This window comes from Rhinolophus sinicus, chromosome 14 (genome assembly GCF_057876585.1).
Source record: "Rhinolophus sinicus isolate RSI-liver-muscle chromosome 14, RSI-T2T, whole genome shotgun sequence".
NCBI lineage: Eukaryota > Metazoa > Chordata > Mammalia > Chiroptera > Rhinolophidae > Rhinolophus > Rhinolophus sinicus.
The window spans coordinates 14,012,220-14,039,082 of record NC_142514.1 but is presented as its reverse complement, the minus strand read 5'-3'; the positions used below and the strand labels follow the sequence as shown (position 1 = coordinate 14,039,082).

The 26,863-nt window shown below is 39.1% G+C and overlaps 2 protein-coding genes across 60 annotated transcripts in view; both read left to right on the top strand.

The window, feature by feature from the left end:
* The window catches only part of EIF4G3 (eukaryotic translation initiation factor 4 gamma 3), a 280,890-nt gene extending 279,367 nt beyond the window's left edge, over positions 1 to 1,523 (top strand). For all 50 annotated transcript variants that reach the window (XM_088790400.1, XM_088790399.1, XM_088790392.1 and 47 more), the window contains one exon: positions 889 to 1,523. In XM_088790400.1, the coding sequence (XP_088646526.1) occupies positions 889 to 1,070 (182 nt within the window). In that variant the 3' untranslated portion in view covers positions 1,071 to 1,523. The remainder of the gene's footprint in view (positions 1 to 888) is intronic.
* A 12,670-nt stretch (positions 1,524 to 14,193) lies between these two features.
* HP1BP3 (heterochromatin protein 1 binding protein 3) overlaps positions 14,194 to 26,863 on the top strand; it is a 33,189-nt gene continuing 20,519 nt past the window's right edge. The window contains exons 1-8 of one of the 10 annotated variants that reach the window (XM_088790347.1): positions 14,194 to 14,331; positions 17,274 to 17,480; positions 18,859 to 18,934; positions 19,254 to 19,449; positions 19,881 to 19,989; positions 22,655 to 22,808; positions 24,195 to 24,354; positions 26,711 to 26,854. In XM_088790347.1, the coding sequence (XP_088646473.1) occupies positions 19,354 to 19,449; positions 19,881 to 19,989; positions 22,655 to 22,808; positions 24,195 to 24,354; positions 26,711 to 26,854 (663 nt within the window). In that variant the 5' untranslated portion in view covers positions 14,194 to 14,331; positions 17,274 to 17,480; positions 18,859 to 18,934; positions 19,254 to 19,353. Of the gene's footprint in view, positions 14,332 to 14,792; positions 14,875 to 17,259; positions 17,481 to 18,858; positions 18,935 to 19,253; positions 19,450 to 19,880; positions 19,990 to 22,654; positions 22,809 to 24,194; positions 24,355 to 26,710; positions 26,855 to 26,863 lie in introns of those variants that run through there. The other 9 variants (XM_088790343.1, XM_088790348.1, XM_088790345.1 and 6 more) reach the window with 9 other exon arrangements.

Genomic DNA, 26,863 nt, shown 5'->3' with positions numbered 1-26,863 from the left:
AATCATGTTCCCTTGCTTCCATTTCCCCATAGACCAACTGGTGATTTCCATATTAGCTTGACTAATAAAATTGCAAACATAAATCTAAAGAAAAATTGTAATATGGCTCATTCTAAACCTAATATTTATAAACAATTGTTTATTCCACTGCCTCCATCCATTAATATGGTCAACAACCTTCCTCAATGAATTTTAAGAGCCCATAATGAAGAAATTGTTTTAAAAAGAATATATAAGACCCTCTATTGGGGTTTAATATGTCTACTAGCTTTCTCTCTTTTTTGAACAATAATATAAACTAAATTTCCATTGTGAGATCAAAACAGAATGAAAATTGCCCAGATCATCTGGGCATTGAAAACAACAAATGACTGTTGTTTCACTGGCTAAAATCCAGATGAAATAGTTTTTACCCATGTTTTCCATATAAAATATTACTCTTTTCATTTTGAAAACAATATTAGAAATAGGGAAAGTACATCCTGCCTTTTCTTCCCAAAATTTATAAAAAATAATTTTATTGTAAAATTTCAAATAATAGAGAAGTGTATAAAGAAGAAAGTTTAAAAAAATTATTCTTATATTTAATTTTTAAAGTGTTTAGGTTGAGAACTGCATAATGTTAAATAGCTCAGTAATACCAGAAAATAGTTCAAATTGATCAAATTAACAAAAATAAGAAACAGTTTAGACTATTTAAATCTTCTTTTCCTGTTGTTTAGACAAATTGTTTTGCTATTATACTATCAAGAGGGAGTAAACGAGTATTAAGTCGTTATGGGTGCTATTCTCTAGGGGAATTCATGTGTGATCATTCATTGCCTGGAAATATAATCTTTCTAGCTATAGTGCCCCCAAAACTGATGGTTCACTCTCACTGCCTTACAGATTTGCTACGGATGTTTTTTGATTGCCTATATGACGAAGAGGTAATCTCCGAGGATGCCTTCTACAAGTGGGAAAGCAGCAAGGACCCCGCGGAGCAGAATGGGAAGGGTGTGGCGCTCAAATCTGTCACGGCATTCTTCACGTGGCTTCGCGAAGCAGAAGAGGAATCTGAGGATAACTAAAACGTCAAATATACAAAAAGAAACAAAAGAAACAATTTAAGTATTTTTTTAAAAAGTTTCACGTCTTCGCCAATCACAGTGCAGCAAGGCCAATTCTCGCAGAAACCCCCACGTGTGCACGAGTGGGAGAGGGGAAAGAGAAAAACAGGTGATCATGGAGGAAAAAGGTACTGGAAAAAAGTAAACTTCAAACCTGAGGGCGGGAGCACTAAAACCAAAATACATGTATTATTTATAGAAAATATTTTCTGTTTTAATCTTTTCTTTGTAAACGAGGACTCATACTTTAAAAAAAAACAAAAAAAAAACATCTGTTTAGCAAAAAAAAAAAAAGAGTTGAGAACTTTTAATTTATTTTAAGGACTGCAAATGCCAGTGTAATTTTTTAATTTGCAGTTTCTGTAAACAACTTGTATAATAGAAAAGCAGAGAAATAAATTTCCCTCCCCTTCAGATGCACCTCACGTTTGTTTTAAAGCATAGTAGTTAGTCCAGATTTAAGAAGGTTTGGGGTAAACAAGGTAAGAAAGATTTTTCTTTTCTTTGTTTTTCTTTTTTTTTTTTTTTTTTTTTGTTGGCATCAAATCTTTCTGCCTGCCTCTCAGCTTGCTTCAGAAAATAAAAAAATCACAATAGTAATCAAAACATACATAACCTTGGAACAGAAGGAAATGCTGTGGACCAGAGAACTCCAAGAATTGTTTTAAAAAAAAGTGCTACCCTGGAAAAAGTACTCTTAATACTTTTGAAATCTTTAGAGCAACTTTAAGGCTTGTAAATACATAGAACAAATATTTAAAAAAAAAAAAACAAAAAGAAATTGACTCAATACTATTTCTTTTCACTTTCAAAATATAAAGAACAAAATAAAGACAAACATTGCAAGTTTAAAAGAAAGTAAAATGACTTCTCCTTTTGACAGCTGCTACATGTGTGCCCATCTCTGGGAGGTGCTATTTGTTGTATAATCCAAGTCACTGTTGGGGAGAAAGGGGGGAGAGAGAGAGTGTCTGTGGGTGTGTGTGTGACTACAGTTGTAAAAGGCAAGCTACTCTGTGGGGAGGAGGGCACTTGTGCTGGGGTGGGAAAGATTCTCTTAAAATCCAAGGGAAACTTCTTTACAACACCAACTGGAAATGCATTCAGGGTGGGAGCAAACCTAAGGGCAATTTTTTAAATTAATTTTTAAATTAAAAAGTGTTCCACTGTATTATTACAACTAGGGACACTAATTCACTTTGAGACCACCACTACCACTGATTTTAAAATCATCAATTGCCACCAAAGATATCTCCTAAAGAATGAAAGCAGCCAAAGCTGAATTACACTTTTTAAAAAGTGGGCATGGGGTTTAAAACTAAACCAATACCGTGTGTGAAAATCACATTGTTCCCCAACTTCACCTTCACTCAAGATATTCTGGTGAGTATAAAGCCAACTGTGCTTTGGGCCTCTGTTTCTCCTACAGATATTGGAGTGCTGTGCATTTGTTTGTTTGCTTGCTTGTTTGTTTGTTTGTTCTTTTATGAAGTTGCCATCTCTATAGATGGTTTTCCATTTCAGTTGTTTGTAGGCCATCACCCTACAGAATGTATTTATGAAGAAAGCCAAGCTGCTCCCAAAGAGTCTTTGTATTTTGTATTTCGATAACCAAGGGGTTCTTCTGGCTTCCATCTCTGAAGAAATACTCATATTAAGAGACTTGGCAGGGTTTATGATACACAAGAGCAAAATTTTCCATAGCAGTAAAAAGTTTTCTTCAGAGTGTAGTTGAACACAACACAGGATCCCACGGCATGAGCCACAGCGCCCTTTCCACAGTGGTGGAAAGCTGTTCTCAAAGAAGTAAACTGAAAGTCTTGTGACAGGCATGTGACAGACAGCATCTGTCATAAAAGATGGGGCCTGAACAGCTGTTTTGGGGTCTGGCTGCGGGTTCTGCCTGGGATTCCGTAGTTGGAAAAAGCAACCTGATTCTCTGATATGCGGAGTTTTAACAGCAGCCAGAATCAAAGTGCAGAGGATTCTGATCCAGGAATCTCCTGAGTGATACAGTTTCTAGGTGATGGCAGCGCTCACAGGAGATGACTGGTGGGGAGTTTGGGGAAAGCAGGCTGGTGACTGCCTCCTGGAAATCGGTGGCTGTTGTTCGCAGGGGTCTGACCGGGAAGTAGTAGTGATGGCCTGTGCATCAGTACTTTAGATGTGGACAAGTGTAAGGAATGGAGGAAAGAGGATAATATTTTTGGAGAAAAAAAAATCCAACCTTTGAAAAAAGCTTCAAATGTTACTACTTGTAAACACCTGTAGTACAACAACAGAAATAATGTTTGAAATTTCACTATAACATGAAGTGTGATGAAGAGACTACAGAGTTACTTTCGGCTCCCTTGTTGCTTTTTACACTGAATGTTAGGTAGGGTCAGAAGTGGTACCTAAAGACAAAATATGAGCAAAGCCAGAAAATTGATCCCTGCTGATACCAACTGATCTTCAAAACAGTGTCATGACTCTTACGCTCTCTTACTGGGAAAAGGTTTGGTTGCTTGGGGTTTAAAGTAATAGGTGACATGGCTACTAACAACAACGTGCCTGCACTCCTTCAAACTTATAAAAAGCCCTTTCACCCATTTGAACTTTGGGAACAGTTTCATTAAGGTTTAGTTCATTAATTAAGATGCTTCATGCCTGTATTCAAACCAATTAACTTACAGCTATTCAGTAAGTTAAATGAGGGTTTGCTTGTGTAGCAAAAGAATATAATGCCAATTTTCAAACTAAAAATTCATGTTAGACTCGCATAGACCAACAAGCCAGTTCACAGCCACATCATAAACTTGGTTCATTCATCAGATGTTTACTGAGCACCTACTCTGTACTAAGTGCAGGGACTATAACAGTGAACAAAACAATCTCTGCTCTCGGGAAACTCTTCATGAAAAAAGAAAGCTAGAGGTTCACATACTGCGTCAGCCTCCTACCCTACTAAGAAGTGTCCACCCCTCGTTCCCCTGGCAGATTTTTAATTTGGTTTTCATCCTTATATTTCAAAAACGCATTCTAGATTATTTGCAACAATTGAATCCAACAGTTTCTTCTAGAGCCATCCTCCAAACAAGTTATCATTCTGGGGTTTGTGACATAAATTTTTGTTTCAAATGGTTCCATTCAAGGCAAAAGGATTCTAAGCCAGAAAAAATAGCGTTAGGTGGTTTTTTTATTTTTATTATCTAATTCTGTATTTTCATTACTCAATTTTTATTCCTTAAAAAAAAATGTAGGGATCCAGTTTCACTTTTAACTATGCTGTTGGCTCTTATGCATTCCTGTACTCCCTATTTTGTAGAGAGGAACATTTTGCATTACTTTCTTTTTGTTTTTGTTGCTTTTTTCTTATTGAGATATAATTCACATGCTATAAAATTCACCCTTTTGGAGTGTACAGTTCAGTGGTTTTTAGTATATTCACAGTTGTGCAACCATCACCACTAACTAATTTCTAAACATTTTTATCATGCCCAAAAGAAAACCCCATACCCCTTAACCAGTTTCTCCTCATTTTCCACTCTCCTCAGCCCCTGGGAACCACCAATCTTACCTTTTGTTTCCATGGATTTGTGTATTACAGCATTTCATGTAAATGAAATCATACATTGCATTGCTTTTTGTTTTGACCTCCAATCCAACGTTTAGCAAATGATCAAACATCACAGGTGTTTGCAACGTCAGGGACCTGACAGCAGGGCTAGACCCTGATTTTCCCTGTCTTTGATTTAATTTTTGTTCTTTAATTATAACTTGTTTTGCTGTGATGGCAATATGTTTACAACCATCAGCTAATTCTAAACAAGTGAGATTTTTTTTTCTTTTTTTGTCACCCCATGGACTTGATGTGTATGACCTGGGATGCCCAACATCCTAGCTCTCGCAATGAGAGTCTGGTCATTTTGACCTCTCATGTCTCACTACTTGAGTAGTTTTCCTGGGGATTAAATTCCTGCATGAATTAGAGGCTTCTACGGTGTACCCTAGAAAAGTTAACATGTAATTTGAGTAGGAGTCTGAGGTTTTATTTTGTCCTTTTCATTGAGGCACATTTGGACATAGTGACTATTGAGCAGCTTGAGGCTGCTTACTTGTCATGAAAATACGATGGCTCAGTAAAGAATAAAAATGCCTTGAGACAGAATCTCTGCCACTGGTTAGTCCCAGTTCATTAGTCTTACAGGAAATCATCTTCCCCATTCACTAAGCTTAAACTATAGGTCCCCATACCCTCTAGTAGTTTAGGGAGAGATACAGTATGTGCTCACTAGCTTCAAATATATGTCCCTCCCCAGAGGGAAAAATGACAATTTATTAGTGTTGGGACTACAAAAAAAAAAAAGTTTTGTATTACCAATCATGAAATGATTTACATATCAAAGAAATAAGCTACAGAGAATCATGTGTTAAATGTTTTTTTAATAAATGTTTCATTTTGAAATAATTGTAGAGAAAAGTTTCAGATTTAGTACAGAGAGTTCCATGTACGCCTCTCCCAGTTCCCCCTATTATTATTATTAATATCTTACCTGACCGTAAGGCGTTTGTCCAAAGTAGGAAACCAGCATTGGTACATCACTGTTAACTAAACCCCAGACTTGAGGTGCATCTCACTAATGTACTCTTTCTGGTCAAGGATGCGGTCCAGGATAGCATGTTACATGTCATCGTCATGTAGCCTTACTGTCCTCTGGCCTTGGACAGTTTCTTAATCTTTTCTTGTTTGTCATGACCTTGACCGTTTTGAGGCGTACTGGTTAGGTGTTTTGGATAATGTCTCTCAATTTGGGCTTGTCTGGCGTTTTCTCATGATTACACTAGGGTTATGGGTTTGGGGTAAAAATACCATATAAGTGCCCTTCCCAAGTCATCATATCAGGGTACATGATACCCATGTGACATCATTGGTGATATTCACCCTGGGCTACAGGATTAAGCTGGTCTCCGCTCCAAAGTGACTCCCCCCCCCCTTTCTTACTCTAATCTGTTTGGAAGCTAAGTCACTAGGTCCAGCCCACTTTGGGTGAGGGAGGTAGGAGTGGGAGAGACTTAAGCTCCACATGTTTCCTGGAGTGGGGAGTCTCTACAGTAGTCCCCCCTTCTCCTTGGGTGCTATGTTCCAAGACCCTCAGTGGATGCCTGAAACCGAGGATAGTACCGAACCCTCTATATACTATGTTTTCTCCTATACATACATACCTGTGATAACGTTTAATTTATAAATTACGCACAGTAAGATTAACATCAATAGTGAATAATAAAATAGGACAATTATAGCAATGTACAGTAATGAAAGTTATATGAATGTGGTCACTCATTTCCGAGGACCCCTTGCTGAAATCTGTATAGGCTCAATGCTTTCTGGCTCAACACACTCATCAGAACACGTTTTCATCTGCCACCCACAAATGTAATGCTTTTTCCATCTTAACAAAGCACTTTTCATGCATTGGGGCCATAACTTTTGCAGTTTGAGGTGCAACAGTAAAACTAGCGTGAGTTTCTTTTTCTTCACTATTTCATGGATAGAAGATTTGTTCTTACTGTAGATCTTAGCAACCGCAGCATGTGATTTTTTTTTTCCTTATTAAGTCGAGAACTTTGACCTTTTCCCTTAAAGGAAGCACTTTATGGCTTCTCCTTGGCATATCTGAATTGCCAGTATCACTACTCTTGCACTCTGGGGGTCTTATTAATAAAATAAGGGTGACATGAACACAAGCACTGATACCGTGAGAGTCGATCTGGTAACAGCTGGCTACGAAGTGACTAAGGGGCAGGGAGCGTGTACAGCATGGATACAAAGGACAAAGGGAGGAGGAATGTCCCAGCAGGGCAGACGTTTTGGGGTGAGATTTCATGCTACTCAGAACAGTGTGCAATTTAAAACATGAATTTTTCACTTTTTGAATTTTTCATTTTATATGTTTGGACCAAGGTTGACTGGGGGAGGGGTAACTGAAACTGCAGCTAAGGGGGGGTCTGCTGTACTTAAATTATTTGGAATTCTCATTCAAGAAAGATGTCTCTTCTATTTGTTTCTTTATTCAGTCGTGTGTGTGTGTGTGAAGTTATATATATGTATACATACATATATATGTACAGACTCATATATTTATACTTTGAGTTATAATCCAATACCACATTATTTTCTTGCTCAGACTGTTCCAGCTTTTGGCTTGGGAGCTCTTTCAAATGGCTCAAGTGTCCCTTTGACATTCCCTCATCCTTTTCTTTTTAAAGCACTATGACATTACAAGATGCCACAGGCATATCTTGTATTTTTTCTGCCCTAGCCCTAGAATCAATCATTTTTTTTCAAGGAGGCCTGGTTTCCTTTAAGGGAATGGTATTTAGAAACCAAGATTTGAGCACTGGATGAGCTCATTTAATGCTGGGTATCTCTCCTCCTAGATCTGCCAGCATTCTTAACTATTTTTACTGAAGGTGAGATTTTGCCAGGTGAGTAAGCCACTTTCACAGGAACACTATAACTTTTACTAAATATGCTTCATTTATTATAACTCTGACCCCTACAACACTCAGCCCTATTCCAGTCATGCTTTTCTGCTCATCCTGTATAATAAGAAAACAAGATTGGAACTACACCCTCTCTTTCCCCATCATATGAATTGTTTTAACTTTCCCTTAGCTAGCAATATTCAGACAATCTAGGAAGGTACCATACAGCACAGTATTAACTGACGATGGTAGTAATGCCTGTGAGATGCAGCTAAAGTAGTAACTTTGAGGTAAATGCAAAGTCTTAAATGCACTTATTTTGGAAATGAGAAAGAGTTAAACAAATTGAGCCATCAGAGGAATCAAGTGGGGGAGAAACATTACCTAGTAATGTTTTGCTAATTTGTTCTGGTTAGCAAGAGTTCATACAGGAAGAAGTTGTATGCTGTAGTGGAAAAGAGACCTTGACGAGTTAGGAGATTTGTGTTCTAATGCTGATGCTACAGTTCACTGTCATTTGACCATTCCCACTTGTATGGGCCTCCCTATCCTCTAGAAAGGGTTCACTCGTGCCAATCAAATGAGCACATCCAGAATCACTATAAACACTGCTTACCAAGTTTAACAAAGAAGTAAGTCTTGATGATAATAGGATATTCAACTTTTCGAAGAAGACTATCAAGATTCTCTAAGATCTTCAAAGCAAACCACCATCCAACAGTTGAACTTGTACTACCAATAATTTCCTTTCTGACTCTTCTGACATATTTACCTCTTGTTGATAAATTTGTCTTCTGTCCTACCTTAACTGCTTCCTAGGCATAGAGTAATGGTGCTCCATGTTAGGATCACATGAGAGTTTTTAGAAATACAAATCCTGGGACCCCACCCCAGACCAGCGATTTCATAATCTCAGGGGATGAGACCTGGCTTTTTAAGTTCCCTAGGTGATCCTAATATAAGCCAGGGTTGCGACCCCTGTAGAATGGTGAAAATAACCTGATTTACCTTACAGTTTACAGAACAATTTCTATTTTCAGATATTTAAAAAGTATTTCTCACTGCAAGGTGTTGGACGCACAAATATGGAATTACAAATGGCACATATTTTGAAAATATAGTGCTATGAGAGCATATGGTGAGGACCCTGTGTAAACGGGGGGGTTAAGAAATCCTTCCCTCAGGAAGAGAATTTTAAACTGAGAAATCTGAAATAGTTAAGGGGATAGGTTCAAATAGAAGGGATCGTGAGTGCAAAGGCCCTGTGGTAGGGGAATGCATGATGGATTTAAAGAATGAAGAAAGGGTGGCAGAGTATGGTGAGAGTTCATTCTCAAGTACAAAGGTGGGATTAAACATGCCCTATGACAAATTAATTCAGACAAACCTTTTCTGAATAAATGGGTGTAAAGAACTTCTTGCAAGTTGACATACTCTCAATTTTGTAGAATTCATTAGAAACCAATTTAAATTGGGTTTTTTTTTTAAATTCATTCTCAGTCAACAAAAGGATGGCAATACTTTTCATCATTTCCAGTCCCCAAATTTAGCCACACAGTGCACTGGAATAATTTCATCCTGCCTGTGTCCAATGTTCTTTTTCTACTACATTCTACGACCTTAGTCATATTCAGCCCCATACAATTAAATTACCTACCTACAAAATGATAGGAAATCCACGTTTCTTTAATACTCTTTGTATAGTTCAGATTTTTTGTTTTCCCTCACATACACTAGGAAGTCTCAGGCTTAACCTTTGACGGCTAACGGACCTGACTGAGGAGTAGAAGCTTTTAGCTCCCACTTCTATAATAGGATTCGTTAAAGTATTGCAAAACTCCTTTTTTGCACAAGGACTAATGGTTAGTGTCCTTTGCAAGTCACGCATTGCCTCACCTAGAAAGAAGAAAAATTTGTCTTGTTTTTGCTACAAAACCACATGGAACTCCTCTAAAAATACCAGATATTTAAATGCATGTTCTGTCACATCCAATTCTGGCCCTGTTCCTAACGGAGAGGCAAATACTGTGGAGGAAGGGACAGCTATCCTGAATAAGCTTGCTGGTTGGTAGGACTGAATTTCACTCCAGTTTTTTTCTTAAGTATCCTAGACTGAACCAAGAGGAATGTAAAGAGAGACACAAAACTTCTGTTAAATTTGAAATTTGTCGGGCTTTTTTAGTCAAAAAATTGTATGGTGGGAAGAGCAGGGGCATCACTGATAAATCAAAATGTGACTTTTAAAAGTTGAACGAACAATCTTGAATCGATGTATATGGTTCTCAAGAAAGAACTATGCAACACTTTCTAAACTTTGGGCTGAAACTTCACAGCCTTGCTTCAAGTATTTTAAGAATACTCAAAACCAGTGTTTTCTGGTTTTCCCTTTTTGAAAAGATTCCATTTCCTCATCACCATGCAGTTTCACTTTGTTTTGTAAAAGAAAGGATCCTTACTATCACTGTCTTTTTGCAACTTCATTTTCTTTTTTCTTTCTTTTCTTTTTTTATGAAATTGAACAAATGGATTCAATTTCATAATTTTGATTTTTAAAATTCTGTCTTTCCAATTATAGATTTGATTCATGTTTTCCTTTAAATTACTGGGTTCTATGGGGGGGGGGAATCCTCCCCTTTAAACTTAAAGAAATGTTCTCAAATTTCCCAATAACTACAAAGAAAAGATGTCTTACGGTGATCATCTCATTTTGCTGGGAATTCCCAGGTTTAAAAATGAAAGTACTAACTCTCAACCTCCCTACATTAGGTAAACCAGGACAATTGGTCACCCTGCATGTCATTGATCTGACCCTCACACATCTCTGGCCACCATCACAGGCCTGGTTATCCAGCAGGCATCTTCCCACAAATAAGATTTGCCCTTAAAGTCACAAAATAGGAGTGAAGGGGTAAGAATTGTACTGTTGGCAAGTTTGCTTTATGTTACACATTCAAAACAAGATTGGATGATTTTAGTAATCTGACAAATAGAATGCCTTTAGTCTATCTAAAATGCAGTTGTCTTGCCTCTGGTGTTTAAAAAGGGGGAAAGATAGTTCAACACATACAATTCCCAGGACCTGACATGAAAACAAGCTTGACAGCAAATCCTGTTTCCCCTAGAGATGGCAGGACAAATTACCTTAGCTACCTTGGTTCTAGATTCTCTTCCCCACTGAAAGACCACCTGTAATACCATTCCGAAATGTTTTTTATTCCCTTAAGAGGCTGAATTGTAACTCCATCCAATGGGTCAGATGTTTCAAACTAAAGGACAACTGTTGTTTAAAGCCCTTATCTTCAAAATGATAGTAAACTCTTGGCACTAACATTTTTCACACCCCCTCAAATAGCTAGAAATGTTGGCTCCAATTGAATACCACAGAGCTAATGACATCAAGGACAGAGGTTCTTAAACTGAATGGAAAAATTAATGGATTTTAACCAGCATTTTAAAAAAAGAAAAACAACTAGAACATATGAGGGTAAATGCTTTTTTTGTAAAACTTAATTGGTTTGTATATACTGGTCCACAATCCTTTATCCAAAACTACTGGGACCAGACATGTTTCAGATTCAGAATTTTTCAGAATTTAGGAAAAAGTTTTATAGTTTGATGACTGCTGGGCTGAATGGAGTAACATTATTGCCACCAGTGAGCGGAGGAAAATGCAACATTGGCGGAGGAGGATCCAGCCATGTTGCTTATCTCTGAACCAGGGTCTTGGCCTGAGGTAACAATAAGAGGGAAAAAAACATTAAGGGGGTGGTGGTGGAGGAGTCATATTAAATCTTTTCATCAGCTTCCACTTTTTTGCCTGATAGTGTCAGTTCACTGTCTTGCGATCCCTTTCCAAGCTACATGGAGAGCCATTTCCAGTCTTTCTGGCTGGAAACCAGAAAAATCAAAATGACCCCCAATCCTACCAGAGCCACACATTCTTAAGGGATCCAAGCCTTCGCCTGGTTGTTGGGTCCTTCTGCATGAAATCTCAATCCTTCGGGCTGGATTTGTGGGAAGAATACAGATCAGCCTTGCTAGGAACAGGAACCTTCTCTCTTCACCAGGCGATCGAATTATTCTTCAAACCTCTCCTTGTTAACACAGGTGGAATGAGTTACACAGGTAGATAAATCTTACAGTGCAGAACCACGTGACTACTGTGTCATAGCTTTGGTCTGGAACACTCAGAATCTGCAGTTGCTTCAGTTTCCTCTATCCTTAAGCCTATACCTCCAGTCACACATTTTGTTTTTCTATACAGAACAAGACCTTTTAGCCTCACAGACTTATCACTTAGCTTTAAATTTCAGGAATAGCAAAAGAATCTATTGCATTGACAACAAGCCGTGAAGTCTGCAAAGCTCACTGTATACTAAAGTTTCAACAGGGACTTGGCTTCTGAAAAAGTGGATGTTTTTGTTAAAAACTAGAGATGATGCAGTTGCATTATGGGTACTTCTTAACACTTGGTTTTCTAGTTCACAAAACCCTAGCTTTCCTCATGTTTCTGGGGACCCCAAGTCACTCCTGTGGTCCCGGGCAGAACTGTGACATCATCACAGAGTGCAACACATGGACCCCTTTTCTCTCTCCTAGAAGCTCTAGTCAGACACCCAGAGTTTTTACTCTTCTGGTCCCTGACTGTTGAATAGAAAGCTTTAGATTCTCAAGTCTTGAGGTTAAAAGAATGCTTCTCGATGAACAGTTTGAGGCTTGTATGTTAGCTCTCCTTGATACTAGTTTTAGCACTTTGAAAGTGTTACAGAAGAGAGTGAAGCTTAAACCAAAGGAGTGAATGAATGGTGGAGCTTCAACTACCAGTGTGAGAGGTCTCTGAGCAAGAGAGTCCTACTGGTGCTCAGTTGGTAACCTCCATACCCTGGGTAAGAGCCGTCCTGCTCTGAATTGTCAAGATGCGTGTCCTCTCCAGTGCAGAAGGTCAAATAGCCTAACCGTTTAAGTTAGGATACAAAAATCATCACGTAATTGTTTAACAAACACAACTGGGTGATATTTTTACTAAGATAAAGCCAAGTGAGATAAACTATAAAATCATACCACAATGAAGTCGTAACTCAGATGCAACTAGATACGAAAATCAAAAGTGGCCAGTTATTATATTTAGTGGAGGTAAAATGCCTCAACCAATATACATGTACAGTAAAAATTTCAAATCCCTTTAAAAAAGTAGAAAAATTACAGCTTCACACTTCAGTAAGCGGGAGTCTCGTGTATGGTTGCGTGTGTGTGCATACGTTATGGGCACTCGAGAATTCTGTTGCAAGGTTTTCCCTTCTTGGGTGTACATGTTGTGAACAGAATAAAGTGTGTGTGTGTGTGTGTGTGTGTGTGTGTGTGTGTGTGCGCGCGCGCCCTTAAGCAAAAATCTGCAGATGAGAAATCTAGTTGGGTGGTTTCTTGAATGAGACGGGTCTAAAGCCATTTTAGGGAAAAAAGAAAGGTTAGATGTTTTAAGCATATGAATACATAAAAATGGAACAGGGTCTTTAAAAAGGTAGACAAAGGATAGAAATGTTGATAAAAGAAGTTAGCAGGATGACAAAATGGCCAAATGACCAAAACCACTTGTGAACAGGTTGAATATGACACCAGAGGGCCAGGGCATTGGTTATGCCATGGGGCATTTATGACAGTGCTCTCTTCATCAGGGATTTTTGGTGGTGGTGTTTTTAGACAGCTGACTTTGGAACTGATGGAGTGGATGGATAGCTATGGCTGGGGAAGCCGGTGAGACAGCGTAAAGTGCTTAAAAAGTTTCATAAATCTTCAGAATGATTGACACATGTACTTGAGTGTTGGTCACACTGCTGTGAGCTTCGGGTCAAATGCCCCCTTCATCTCCCTCACAAACCACCTACTTTTAAAACATCGAATTTTTCCAAACCTGCTTCGAAAAATCACATTTTTCAATAGTATGTACATTGATTGCCGAAGGACGCTGCTACCAACGTAGTATGACAATTCAAAGGAAATTCCCGCTTTTCTCTTCTAATCCCAGGGTTTCCTTTTTGAGAATGCTCCTTGCGTTTGCAGATGAGGGAGTCAAGGAAGACTGCTTTATAGATTAGAAAAGCAATGCTCCCAGTTCTTTTCCTGAGTCACCACTCTGCCCTGTACTGCCTGGATACTTAATGGGAACGAATCAAGTGAGGTACTGAATTCTCCGCTATCTGGTTTTCCAATTCTACGGTCTTCAAAGACGAGTACCGTAGTTTGTTCTCGTCCTGTAGCTAAACCGAGAAGTAGGAAAGGCCCACCCCCTCTAAAGGCAGACGGATCGCCCCACGAACACCCGGTTAAGACCAGGGACTAAACCAGAGAGTAGGGAACGGGTAAGGAGTGAAGAGTGCCCTTCCGAGGAAAACGAAACCGCACCACCGAAACCAACGGGCGCCACCAGAGCAGTGCCCGGTGAAATGTGCGTGGATGCACAGCTCCCGGCCAGGCAGCCTCCCGTCCCGGAGCGCCCTCTCGCGCTCCCACGGGCCCGGCTGGGGACGCACGTCTCCACTCTCTCCGCTACAGCCCGGGGGGGTGGGGGGGGAGGAGGTCGGGGGGGCGGGACCGGCGTGAGGACGCGCGCACGCGCGGGGCCGCGGACAGGGGGGCGGGGCGGCAGAGCTCGGCAGCTGGGCCTGGAGGACAGCAGCGGCGGAGGCGACGGGTGGCAGCGGGAGTGGCGCCCAGAGGCCGTGCGGGACGCAGGCGCCAGGAAGGAGGAAGGGGAGAGGTAACGGAGGCTGGAATAGGAGGGCTGGGAGTGGGCGCGGGCTCCCCGGACACCGAAGGCGAGTGGCGGAGGCCGCTAGCTCCGGGCGCCGATGCCGCTACCCGAGAGGGGGCGGGGCGCGCTCGGGTCCCGGGAGGTGGCGCCTTTTGTCTGCCTTCCCCGGCCGCTCCGCGCCTCCTTCCTTTCCCTCCTGCGACCTAGCCCCCCCCTGCCCCTCTTGTTGACGTTTTCTCCAGGGCCCTCTGGCGCGCGCTCCCGCCCTTGTTTTGTTTGGACTAGGGGGGAGGAGGGGAGAGGGCTTCCCTGGTCTAGGGCCTTGCGTCCCAGCGCGACTGCGCCAGCGTCCGCCACCGCGCTCCGATTGGCTGAGTGCTTGCGCATGCTCCGAAGCCAGTGGGCCCTGCGGTCCGCCGCGGCCCTCCCCCTCACCCCCTCTGCCGTTTTCCGCGCGGGTTCGAAAGATGCCGGCGGCAGTGACTGGCTGCAGCGGGCCCGCCCCCCGGGTTCTTCGCCTCTGCCGCCGCCATTACGGAGCTCCCAGTGGTGAGTGCGCGGATCGCTGGTGCTCGCAGTCCTCGGCTTGTCGTGTCGCGCGGGCGGGTGCTGCCGGATGGTGGCGTCGGCCTCGGCCGCGTGCATCCCGCCCGGAGCGTGAGCCCGGAGCCGCGCCTCAGCTCCTCGGTGTCTGCCGCCACTGAGCCCTCCCGTCACTTGTCTTGCTGCCTTCATTTTGGCTCCGCTTCCCCCCCGCTTTTTGTTCACGCACCGCAGCGGCGGCTCCCTGCTTCTTTGTCTCTGCTGTCCTGTTCCCCCTGTTCCTCAGCGGTGTGGGCGAGTGTGTCAGAGCTGTTGGCGCTGCTTGAAAAGGCGGCGCCGCCGCTGCTGCTCCGGCTGCGACGTGGGCCTACGCTTTCGTTTTCCTGTATAACATTTCTAGAGCTTGTCACCGCGCTTTAGACGATATGGTTTTAATTAAGTCCTGCTTGTGAATATAAGCGTTTGTAAAGAGATGGAGGCAGGAGTGGTAAAGTGAGAGCTCCAGATTCTGAGTGTTGATACCTAATTGTCCACTGTCTGTGGCTGAGGATGTGTCACTTAACCTTTTTGAGGGCGTGTCCTCACCGGCACAGCGAACTGGACTAGGTGAACTTGACCGCCCCTTCTGCATATAAATTCCTTCAGTTTATTATGCTCACTAATTTTTCATTACATTGAAAAGTGAGAATCCAATGAGAAATACATGAAGGCATGTAGGAATTCACCTACGACATTATGGGCAAGCTGTCTTGTATTAGAATGAAATTCGACTAGTGATTAATTTTCTTTTGGACGGTACTTTAATTTTGTTTAATCTGGCATAAGCATGAAACTATTATGAGCTTTTTAAATGTTATTGCCCCTTTCAAAAGTGTAGTGTATTGTGTTTCAAAGTTGAAGTAATATTTTAAAGGATTTTGGGGGGGGAGGCTTTGTTTTTAAGCTTATTTGGAAGACTGAGGGTGGGAAGCTGATGGAGGAAGTGTCCAGAACTCTTCATGTATAAATGAAAATCCTAACTTTTTTTTTTTTTTTTTTTTTTTTTTTAGTTTCAGGTGCACAAAACAATGTAATAGTTAGACATTTATCATTTATATCCCTCATTCAGTGTCAACCCCCCTCCCCGCGAAAATCCTATCCTAACTCTTTAGCCAGTTAGATTGTGATTATCTTGTGAGGAAGGGCGGTGTAGTGTCCATAGTATCTGTGTCTGTGATAAACACTAATTAAGTATGTACTGATTTATTGAAATGTGAAAGTGAAAAAAAAAAACAAAAAGTTGCCTGTGGTCAAATTACAGGCATGCTTTTTGTGACATTACCCATTAATGAATGGGTATATAGTGAATATAGTGAAATTGAGATTGGAAACAATTTGATGTATTCATTGCATAGCTAATGACTTTATTGTGTATGATGTATTGCATACATGTTATGGTAAAATATGATAGAGTAGTACTTTCCCTAAAATGCTTATTTTTAAGGATATCAAACTGAAATACATTAAGCTCCTTGTTTTTCTTTTGGTTTCTCTTAATGTAGAGAGAGTCAAAAACTGAAATTTTACATTTTTTTTTATTTCCTGCATTAAAACAATTGAACATTTCCCTTGATAAAAGCACATCTTTGTATTGTTAATCTAACATTAAGTTAAAAAAACAAAACAGATTGATGACCACAGGAAGACCACATTAACCACAGGTAAACTCAGATTGTTTTTGGCACATATAGGAGTCCAGGTGAAAACTTAACTAAGTTTCATCTCTTCATTCTGTCATTTAACAAATATTTGTTGAGCACCTATTTTGTGCCTGTATGTTCTTAGGCACCAAGTATGCAGTGAGCCAACTAGACAACTCGATCTCTGCCAGGCAACAAGCGTGGTGGTCTAAAAGTCTGATCATTCAGAAGTGCAGCAGCAAAAGTTAAATTAATAGGTACATGGTGATGTAAAGGCAGTGTGAATTAACCATCCATATAGTTTTGTTAGTTCTGTAATGAAATGAACAGTGAACTTATTAAATAACTCAATAACCAACCTATGATAAAGGAAGTACTATAGACTGAAGCTTTAAATTCTATGACCTTTACTAAGGGAAGTCAGACCTGAGGCAAACATTTCTTAATATTTATCTCAAATAACTTTGGGTTTTATTTTTTATTTTTTATTTTTTTTGGTTTTATTTTTTTAAGAGTTCTTCACATACACTGAATATAGTAATAAGTACTGTACTATCAGATGTCATTGTGCATTCAATTTTTTTCCCAATATTTATCCAGTACCCACTATGTGTCAGACACTTACAGGAGCAGGGAATACAGTGGTGAATTTAAGTCCTAGTTCTTGTACATTCCATTGTGAGAGACACATACTAAACAAGTAAACAGACATATGTTGAATTGCAGGTGCTGTGAGATGCTATAAAGAAACTTGAAGAAGAAGAAGAGGGATGGGAGGACTTTCTGAGAGAGAGTAACATTGAGCAGAAACCTGATTGAAGCGTCTAGGAAAGCAGTGTTCCAGTTTAAGAGAACAGCAAGTGCAAATATTGATACAGGGATGAGCCGAGAACAATTCAAGGGCCAAAGTTGTGATGGCTAGAGCAGTAGGAGGTGAGATTAGTGAAATAAGGGCGTGGGTGGTAATTGGGAGGTTTTAAGCAGAAGAGTGTCAGGATGTGTGTGTGTGTACATGAGCACGCCCACAATCAAGATTAGCAAACCAGTTTATCACACTGTGCTCTTCTGTGCTTGTTACTGAGGTTATTTCAACCAGGGCATACTTAAACTGTCATTCTTGTCCTTAGGTTAATGATGTCTCATGTCTTTATGGACCATGTACCTGTTTTTGCCCTGATTATAGTTAGTCAGTTTTATCACTGTAGCATTAAGAGTAGCTTCCTGTGTCCCCCTCCCTTTTTCAGCCTGTTTAATTTTTAGTAACTAGTGAGTACAGTTGACTGGAAGGTTTTGACACTTTTTTTCAGTATTTTGTTTACAGGGAAAATATTTTGTAGAGATACCCCACGAACAAAGACTCCTCAAGGTTTTGACTTCACAGTAGCATTTTCAACCCAGTTAGTGTGTTATCATGGGTTAAGAAAGATGAATTCATTAGCAATATCACTTTACCAGAATAACTTCATGATGTTTTACTTCTGTATAATGTTCACATATAAAAATATTTGTGTTTTGCTTAGTTTTTTTATTAAGAAAAATATATTACTATCCAAGTGCTGGTTAGTGGATGAATGAACAGATCTATATGTTGAAATTATTCCAAGATAGACTTTTAGGTCTCACAAACCTAAATAATGCCTTTAAACCCAACTTGGTCCTCTTTTCACAGATCAGAAAACAACTTTATTTCCATGTTTTATAATTCTTTGAAGAGAATTGCTGTATGAGAATATTAAATAGTTTTTATATAACAGTTGATATTTTTTAAATATTCATGGATATTCTTAATTTACTCTCGATAATAACTTATAGTGTGTTGTACTATTTTGAATTCTTTCAGCTCCTTTCCTTGCAGCTGATTGACAGTTCACAACTCTGGCATACTCTTGGTGTTTCCATAAAAAGATTTTCCCTGTAAATGTGAAAGCATTCTCTGTCTTTGGATGTTTTGCATTTGTCCCAGTTGTATCTTGGAACTATTACCTGACAAATCGAAAGCTCTTAAATTCCCAGACAGGATTAGAGCTTAAGGTGGACTGCTAGTCAGTCTGCCACATCTTCGTTAATGTTCATTAGTACAGAGACCTAAACAGTTAACGGATCATTTTCTTGCATGTTGGAGGGATTATTATTGCAAAGTGTCATTAAGTCCCAGGTGAGATTTTGGGGGCACAGAGGGTGTTAATGTTCAGGTAAATCTGAGTGACTTCATGGGTTTTATCTTTGAATATTTAATTAGGTTCTTCTGTGCTCATTTTGCTTACATTAAAAATACGACAAATAAGGTGTTAGAAGCATACTTCTGTTCTAGGTGACGCTTTAAATTTGCTTCTCTGGGTCTGGAGGCTTTTAGAATGTTACGTTCTTCAGCAGCATTTGTGCCCCGTGTAAGTGCCTGGTGGTGGCAGGTTGGGGATGGGATGGGACTTGGTTCCTTATGAGCTTTCCTGTCCTTGTTGCCTTTGTTCATGCGGAAGGTGCAACAGCTGCCATGGCTTGTGCATTTGTCTTAGTCGCTGCTTTACATAGTCTATATTTTGATAGAGATTTTATCTTTTTGAATAATAACTGACCATTAAGTCATCTGTCACTTAATTATAAGCATTATAGTTGAATTTTATTCCCTTTGGATGTATATTAAATTTAGATGTTTTAGTTTAGTTTTGTTTCTGTTAATCTTCACACCAGGTCTTTTCTGTGCTTTAGGTTGACTTTTCACCACACTGAAACCATTAGGAAAAATCCTTGTGGTTAACAGCAGAGGCTTCAGAGTGTAACCTGTACTTGGGCCTAGAAATTATTTTAAATGGCGACTGATACGTCTCAAGGTGAACTCGTCCATCCTAAGGCACTGCCACTTATAGTAGGATCTCAGCTGATCCACGTGGACAAGTTAGGTGAGGTAGGGGCTGACACATTCTTGAAGTTCACTCTTGGATCAGTCCCTGACTTCACACTCTGCTGGGTCCTTCATGGTACATGTACCTCCCCACTACTTCAGGGAGTCTGGGTTGTGAATCTGAAAAAATCAAATGTACAGATTTCCTTTTGTCTTCCCTTTCCCCTCAAATTCCTGAGAAAACCTCCAAACTTCTATATTTATTCCAAATTAAGTATTATTATTTACTTCTATTTGAAATTCTTTCTAAAAGAAAATATTTTGAAAAGTACTTCTTAAAAATCATATTTTACTTCAAAAAAACTTGTTAAAAGTAATTTACATCCTGGAGTTGACTTAGAATTCACCATCTTGATACCCAGTTAGACCCCTTGGGAAAGAGAGAAAAGAGAGTTTTTTTATGCATGTGTGATTATGGCCATCTCTTTTCTTAGAAGGTAGAAGATAACGCCATGCCTATTCGACGAGCTGTGAATTCTACCCGGGAAACTCCTCCCAGACCTCCCAAAAGCAAGCTTGCTGAAGGGAAGAAAGGAAAACCAGGTAAAGTAAAGCAGTGGACAACTGAAAAAGGCGAGCGAGAGTTTCTACTCCAATTTGGAGTGTCCCATAAGTTCCCTTGAACTTAATTTTCTTTTTTTCATGGCTAAGTGTTCTGGGGAACATTTAAAGAAAGAAGTGGTACCTGACTATCAGTATGTCATTTCCAGACGATGTGGGCAAAGTAATAGCTTCGTCTTGTCTCTAAAGATTTTGGAAGGTGAAAAGAATCTCATGTTCTTAGAATTAAAACCAGAAAAATTATTGGAGAGAATACGACCAATCAAAGAGTAGCTTCCGGGCGTACTGTGTCATGGGAATGAAGACTCTGGAAGAATGGAGGACTTGGGCCTTCAGGATGGATAGTGGAAGGCTCACTCAGAAATCTTAAGGGAGCAAACGGGTGATCAAATGTTGGTTTATAACTGGTATGGGGGGGCGGGGGGAGGATTGGCCAGACAGAGGTGGGACCATAATGAATTGAGAGAGATGTAGGAACCGTCAGCCTCGAGTACTAGTGCTCTCTTACGGCATATCTAACCACCTCTTCTCCATTTCCGTTTTTCTTTTTTCTTCTCATGACCCTTTTCTTTCTCTCCTTATCCTTTTCCCCTTTCTCCCATGCCTTTTATTTCAGGTTTCCCATGGTTAACACATGGTGCTGTCCCTCTCATGACTGTTAGAGCCAAAAAGTTGCTGACCGGCATAGATTAGAAATTAAAAATGTATGCACCTTTGTTGCCTTTATCCCTTGGTGTACCAGGGATGTAGTCTTTTCAAGCTGAGCTTGGATTTTTGTCTCAGAATCCTCAGATGAATACTGTAAACAATTTGGGTACCCTGGCCTAAGGCATTAGGTGATGTGGGAATCAGCATATTAAAAAATTAATAGGTGCTAGTGAGTTGAAGATTGGTTATTTTGTCCAGCATTGAGATGAGCCACTTGGTGTCCCATCTTGATCTACATTTGTTCAACAGCCATCTGAAGCCACTAAATCACTAGTAACATCAGTTTTTGGAATACATGCCAGAGGGTACAGATATAAGGTATTAGAAAGGTCAGCCAAGAATTTATAGCGAACCGGTAAGTCTCTTCACAAGTTTTATGCTTGTTTTAATCTTCTCTATCCTTTATAGTATCTTGTATGTGAAAATAATTGGACTTCACTCATACTTTCAATTTTATAAATACTACATTTCACACAGAGGCAGACACAATAGTTTAATGAGTTGGAAACAATGTCTTACACTTAATAAACGCTCAGTATCTGTTGAGTGACTGAACCTTTATTAAGCCATCAACTATTAAGCAGTTACGCTTGAGAAGAGAATATAATGTGAAATTAAATTTATAGCTCTATTATTACAGTAAAACCCAAGTAAACCATGCTTAGCTTTTCATCCTCTTTGGAATAAAGCAATATATAAATAAATAAACATGACTAATAGCAAGTTCTTACCCACACAGCCAATTAGGTCAAATCACTGGGACAAGGGGCAGTAAAAGATAACCGTGATAAAAAATATGTCTTGCAATTATCTGTATCACCAGTTGCCATTGTTATAATGAAGTTCTAGCCTTAATACTTTGTGAAACCATTCTAGAAGCAGCAGAGGAGGCCAAAGGAAGATGGAAATCACTCACATAGCAACTGCTGGCCTACAGGCTTCCCCTAAAACATTTTATATAATCCTCATGATAACTCTTTGAGGTAAGGTTACTGATACTGAGCCTTGGAGATGTCAAAGAACGTGCCCTAAGGTATCAAACTAGAAAGTTATAAAGACTGAACTTGAATCCAGATGTATCTAACTCTAAAACCTCAATTTAGGCTAAACATACTCGTCTATGGGAGGATTTTCGATTTACATGCAAGTCTGGTTGAAGAACACAAACCAGGATGAGATTTACAGATGATGGTTGGCCGTCCTGAAATATATGATTTAGAAGTTTAATTTGTTGAGAAACTAGAATTCCTTCAGAACTGTATATATGTGGTTTGATTATAAGAAGGAAGTGGCATTTTTTAATTCTCTTACTTATGTTGAAGGCCACAAAGAAGTCTTCATCATTATGCTTTTAATTAGGTCACATAATTTAAATGACCAGACTCTTCAAACTCCCCCCCCCCATTTTTCTCACGAGTCCTTTCCTTTGAAGTCCCTGCTTAGCCATTTCTTGGGGTTCTGTGTTTTATAGTAGCTGCTCGAAGAGACATGCTGTGAAAAGACACAGACAAGCAACTGCAGGCCTCAGTATTCCTTCTCGCATATTTCTGTTCTGCCCCAGTCATTTCACTTGGAAAATACGTTAATTTTCTATTACTATTCCTTTACTAGGGTTTGTCAAATTATGAAATGGCTAATTTCTTAATTATGAGTCACATTAATATTACAGAGTAGACTAATCAAGGTACTTGATTTGGGGTAAAATGAGTTTCCCTTTCTGTGTAATTTTCTGGTCTCCTTTTCTTACATAGTGGATAAACACCCCCTTGCATAGGCAACTTGAGTAACAAGGAAAGAAAACGCACTTACGGTCATTTATTCATATTAGGATCCATCTGTTAATCAGGACACTCTGTTTAATAAGATACACTTTTACCCTTTTATTGACTCAGGCTCTAATGTATCTACTTGCTGCAATTCTGCTCACCTGATTTTTTAGAACCAGACATAAGTTCAGAGGAATCTGTCTCCACTGTGGAAGAACAAGAGAATGAAACTCCACCTGCCACATCGAGTGAGACAGAGCAGCCAAAGGGGGAACCTGAGAATGAGGAGAAGGAAGAAAACAAGTCTTCTGAGGAAACCAAAAAGGAGTGAGTAATGCCTTCTTGCTATTTATCATTGAAGACTACCCAAAAGGACAGTATACCAGATTCTTGTAAAGTATTGCAATATTGGTTTATGCTAGATATTTGCTGTTTGGTTATAATTTTTAGAATTACCATTTGAAATAGGTTTATTACATAGTTGTATAGCTTATTAAAATTTGTAATAGTTATCAGAACAATGGTTTGAAGAATCCAAAATTCATTCCTTTTGGCTTTGGATGTGTTTTTGTGCTTAGAATTTATTGTGGGAGTCTCTTTGTGTTTTAAGCATTGACATAATTTCAATAAAAAATGAAACATGACTATAAAAATCTGACCTGGGAGACACGTCACTATTTTATTCCTCCTTCTGTGCCAAGAGTGAGTTATCTTTATGTGTGTATGTTAGAAAGCATTAATCTGTATCAAACTATTACTAGAATGACCTAAAAACTCTGTATATGTTTGATGAAGTCTTCAGTTGGAGGGTGACTTTGAGACTCTGAAATCAAAATTTGCTATTGATAATCTGTACGATGTGGTGGCAGTTCTTTTTTTTTCTCCCTTCGTTTTCTCCTTCCTTCCTTCCTTCCTTCCTTCCTTCCTTCCTTCCTTCCTTCCTTCCTTCCTTTGTGGGACAGCTGGTAGCATTCATTTTATTCTTTTCATAATTGTTCAGAACTTACTATTGGTTAGTAATTCCTTTTTAAATAAAAGAATAACTTAGTAATAACTATACCTTGTAGGTGTAATCCTCAGGGAATCCAGTTTCATAGGTATAAGTGTGAAATTTTTATCAGTTTCCCTGTGTTTTATGTTCGTGTAGTGCTATTATTATAATGCCTTAGAATAAAATTTATGTAATGCTTTGTAGCTCACAAAATTGTTTTTATAAACATAATCTAATAATTCCTGTAACAACCTTGTGAAGTGTTTGGTATTATATTACTGTTTTACACCTGAGGAGACTGAGACTCAGGTCGCTTGCTAAGATCATATAGCTAATAAGTGTTGGAGCTAAAATTCAAACCCAAGTTTTCTGACTTCAGATCTTGAGTTCTTTCTACTGTACTAAATTGTACCTGTGGTAGCTGTTACTAAAATACATTTTTAAATTCTCCTTTTATGTACTGGCTCTTTATACCAGTGCTAATTTAATTTATAAGACTCCTTTCTCCTGTACCTAAGAGAAAACACCTCTTTGGTTCCTTTACAGTACCCTATTTTTACAAGAAGTTTTATTTTATAAAATTTTGCTTATTTTTTGTGTCACCTTAGTGTGGAAGTAAATTAAAACATTAATTTTTATCCCTCGTTGGTCTTTTCCTTTTCTGATTTTGTGCCTCTTTCTGGAGAGTTTATCTTGTGTAATAACAATTCTTTGTTTTAAAGTGAGAAAGACCAGTCTAAAGAAAAGGAGAAAAAAGTGAAAAAAACAATACCTTCCTGGGCTACCCTTTCTGCCAGCCAACTAGCCAGGGCCCAGAAACAAACACCGATGGCTTCCTCTCCACGTCCCAAGATGGATGCAATCCTAACTGAGGCCATTAAGGCAAGTTTTTATTTCAAGCATTTCATCTTAGATTTATTCTGTTCGTCTGTTGCTTATTTTGAAAACAGCATACTCCTGTCCATATAGCAGAAGTCTTGCTCTGCTTCCTAAAAGATATTTAAGCAGAAGAAAGCCATTGTGAACTTCATATTTTTATAACATAATTTCATTTGGTGAGCATTGTTAATTTCTTTAATTCAAATTTGCTATTGCAAGTATTTTTAACTTATCTTTAGTTTTGGGGGTTTTCACAGTTCACCAGTTGAATATAGTTTGTATTTGAAGGCTTAACATGTTAATTCATTCAACAAATATTTAAGGGCTAACTTCTCTGTGTCGGGCAACCCTACTAGTGATACAGCATAGAATAAAACAGAGTCCTTGCCCATACGAAAGCTAACTGTGACTCAGGATAACTAAATAGCATTGAGAATTTTTATTTAAAAAAAATATACTATCTTTATGTCCATTTTCAAAGCTGCGTGTCTAATATTGGTAGTGGTTCTCTTTCACACCTGCACTATTAATGTATAAGAAACCCTTTTAGAAACTTGACTACTTTGCTTCGTTACCTCGCCATTCCAAAATACTTGGAAAAATTATCCTCCTTGCATAGCTTTATGACTTGTGCTGTAATCTGTTGACTTTCATTAGCTTATGTGATCATCGGATATATTTTTCTTATTTTAATTTTTAAGGTTATCTTTCCAATCTGACCTTGCCTTTTTTGTGTAAATTTTTCTGGTGAATTTTGTCTTGTTTATTTCACATGACCAGATGATAAGAAGAGTTAAAATAGAAGCTATAAACTCCCTCATTTCAGCGACTGGCTAGGATCTGAGTCAGAATTGGGGAGAGAGAGACAGATCAATTTAACCAAAGGTGGTATACACAGTAGGAAGGAGCAGCCTAATGGTCATTCTCAGAATTTGAGAAGATAGCACTGACACAAAAACTAGAAAAGAGTTTGCCTTCAGCCCTCTCCCTTCACTCTTTCAAGAGTGTTCTTAACTCATTAAGAAAACTTGCTTGGTGTAGCTTGACTATAGTGAAATCTTTGCTTTGTGTCGTCTTTTTTCAAGGATTTCACGTCATGACCTCTCGGCCCAGGTTTGGTGGAGCAGTGTTAACAGTGAGAATGGAGAAGAGACTGAAATTTTAAAATAGTAAAACGGAAAATTTAAGCAGTATAATTAGGCCTACAGAATAGTTTGACTACGATTGTGCAGTACATGTCTATTATGTGTATTCCGTGCAGTGTAACAAATCATGATTTCAGACCACTGATAACCATTTTCTGAATCAAACAAGAATCCTGATGTCTACTTCTATCTCATTGTCAGTGTGGTGGAGCAAGGAATTGTTTTAGCATTAGAGAGTTCCTTTTTGCCTGATTTTCTTTCCTTTTTGTAATATCAGGAGTAAACAGTAGGTTTTAATAGATCAGAGACATGTACTTGAAGTAGGTAGACCCACATGTTAACACAATTTTGTATTGTGTTACACAATCTTTTCTAGTCCATCTATCGATGAGTTATTTTCCTTTATTGCCAAGTGCATAAAATAACGTTCAACCAAGTTTTTATCTAACGAGAAACGGTTAGTGCTGCATTCAGTTTATGGACAATGGCAACACAAAATTGGTGGCGTTACTAGCCCATCAGATAAATAACAGGTGCTATTTAAGTGTGCTTCAGAACTTAAAGCATTTGAAAAGAAATTGCTGTCTTTGTGACATAATGACCTGCTTAAGTCTTCCATGAGCATTAGTCAAATGGAACATAGATAAATGAAATGGAAATAGAAGAGGGCAGTTAAATACCTCATTGTTACCCAGAATTCACCGTAAGACTTTGCCATCTGTAAACCTAGTTTTGTGCCGTTTATTCAGATTATCTTTGCTTATGTTCCTTTCTGACATTCACACAAAGCCTGCAGAGAAATGTTGGTCCTGGTGTGCCAAAACTCGTTCTATAAAATGGGCTGGGTCTGTGATCCAACGTTCTGCTTTCCTCATTTTAATGCTAACGATCTGTCTTCCAAATATAGAACACAGTTAAAATAGAAGGAAGTTCTTCATTAACATACAGAATGTTGTTCACATGTTGTATCTTCCCTTTGGCGTTTTGAACAATTTTAAATGATTGTGGCAGAAATATTGTAATTCTGCATTTTTCCACAGCCATGATGAACTGAAGTTACCTGAAATACTATTTGTTCTTTCCTGCCATTTTATCATCCATTATCAGGTTTACTTCCAAAATAATATATTTTGAAAACATACATCAGCTTCTCTGTGTAATGAAAAACAATTATTTAAAAGTAATGTGTATGGTTTGATAAATCTGTTTTCTAGGCATGCTTCCAGAAGAGTGGTGCATCAGTTGTTGCTATTCGAAAATATATCATCCATAAGTACCCTTCTCTGGAGCTGGAGAGAAGAGGCTACCTCCTTAAACAAGCACTGAAAAGAGAATTGAATAGAGGTGTCATCAAACAGGTATTAAAC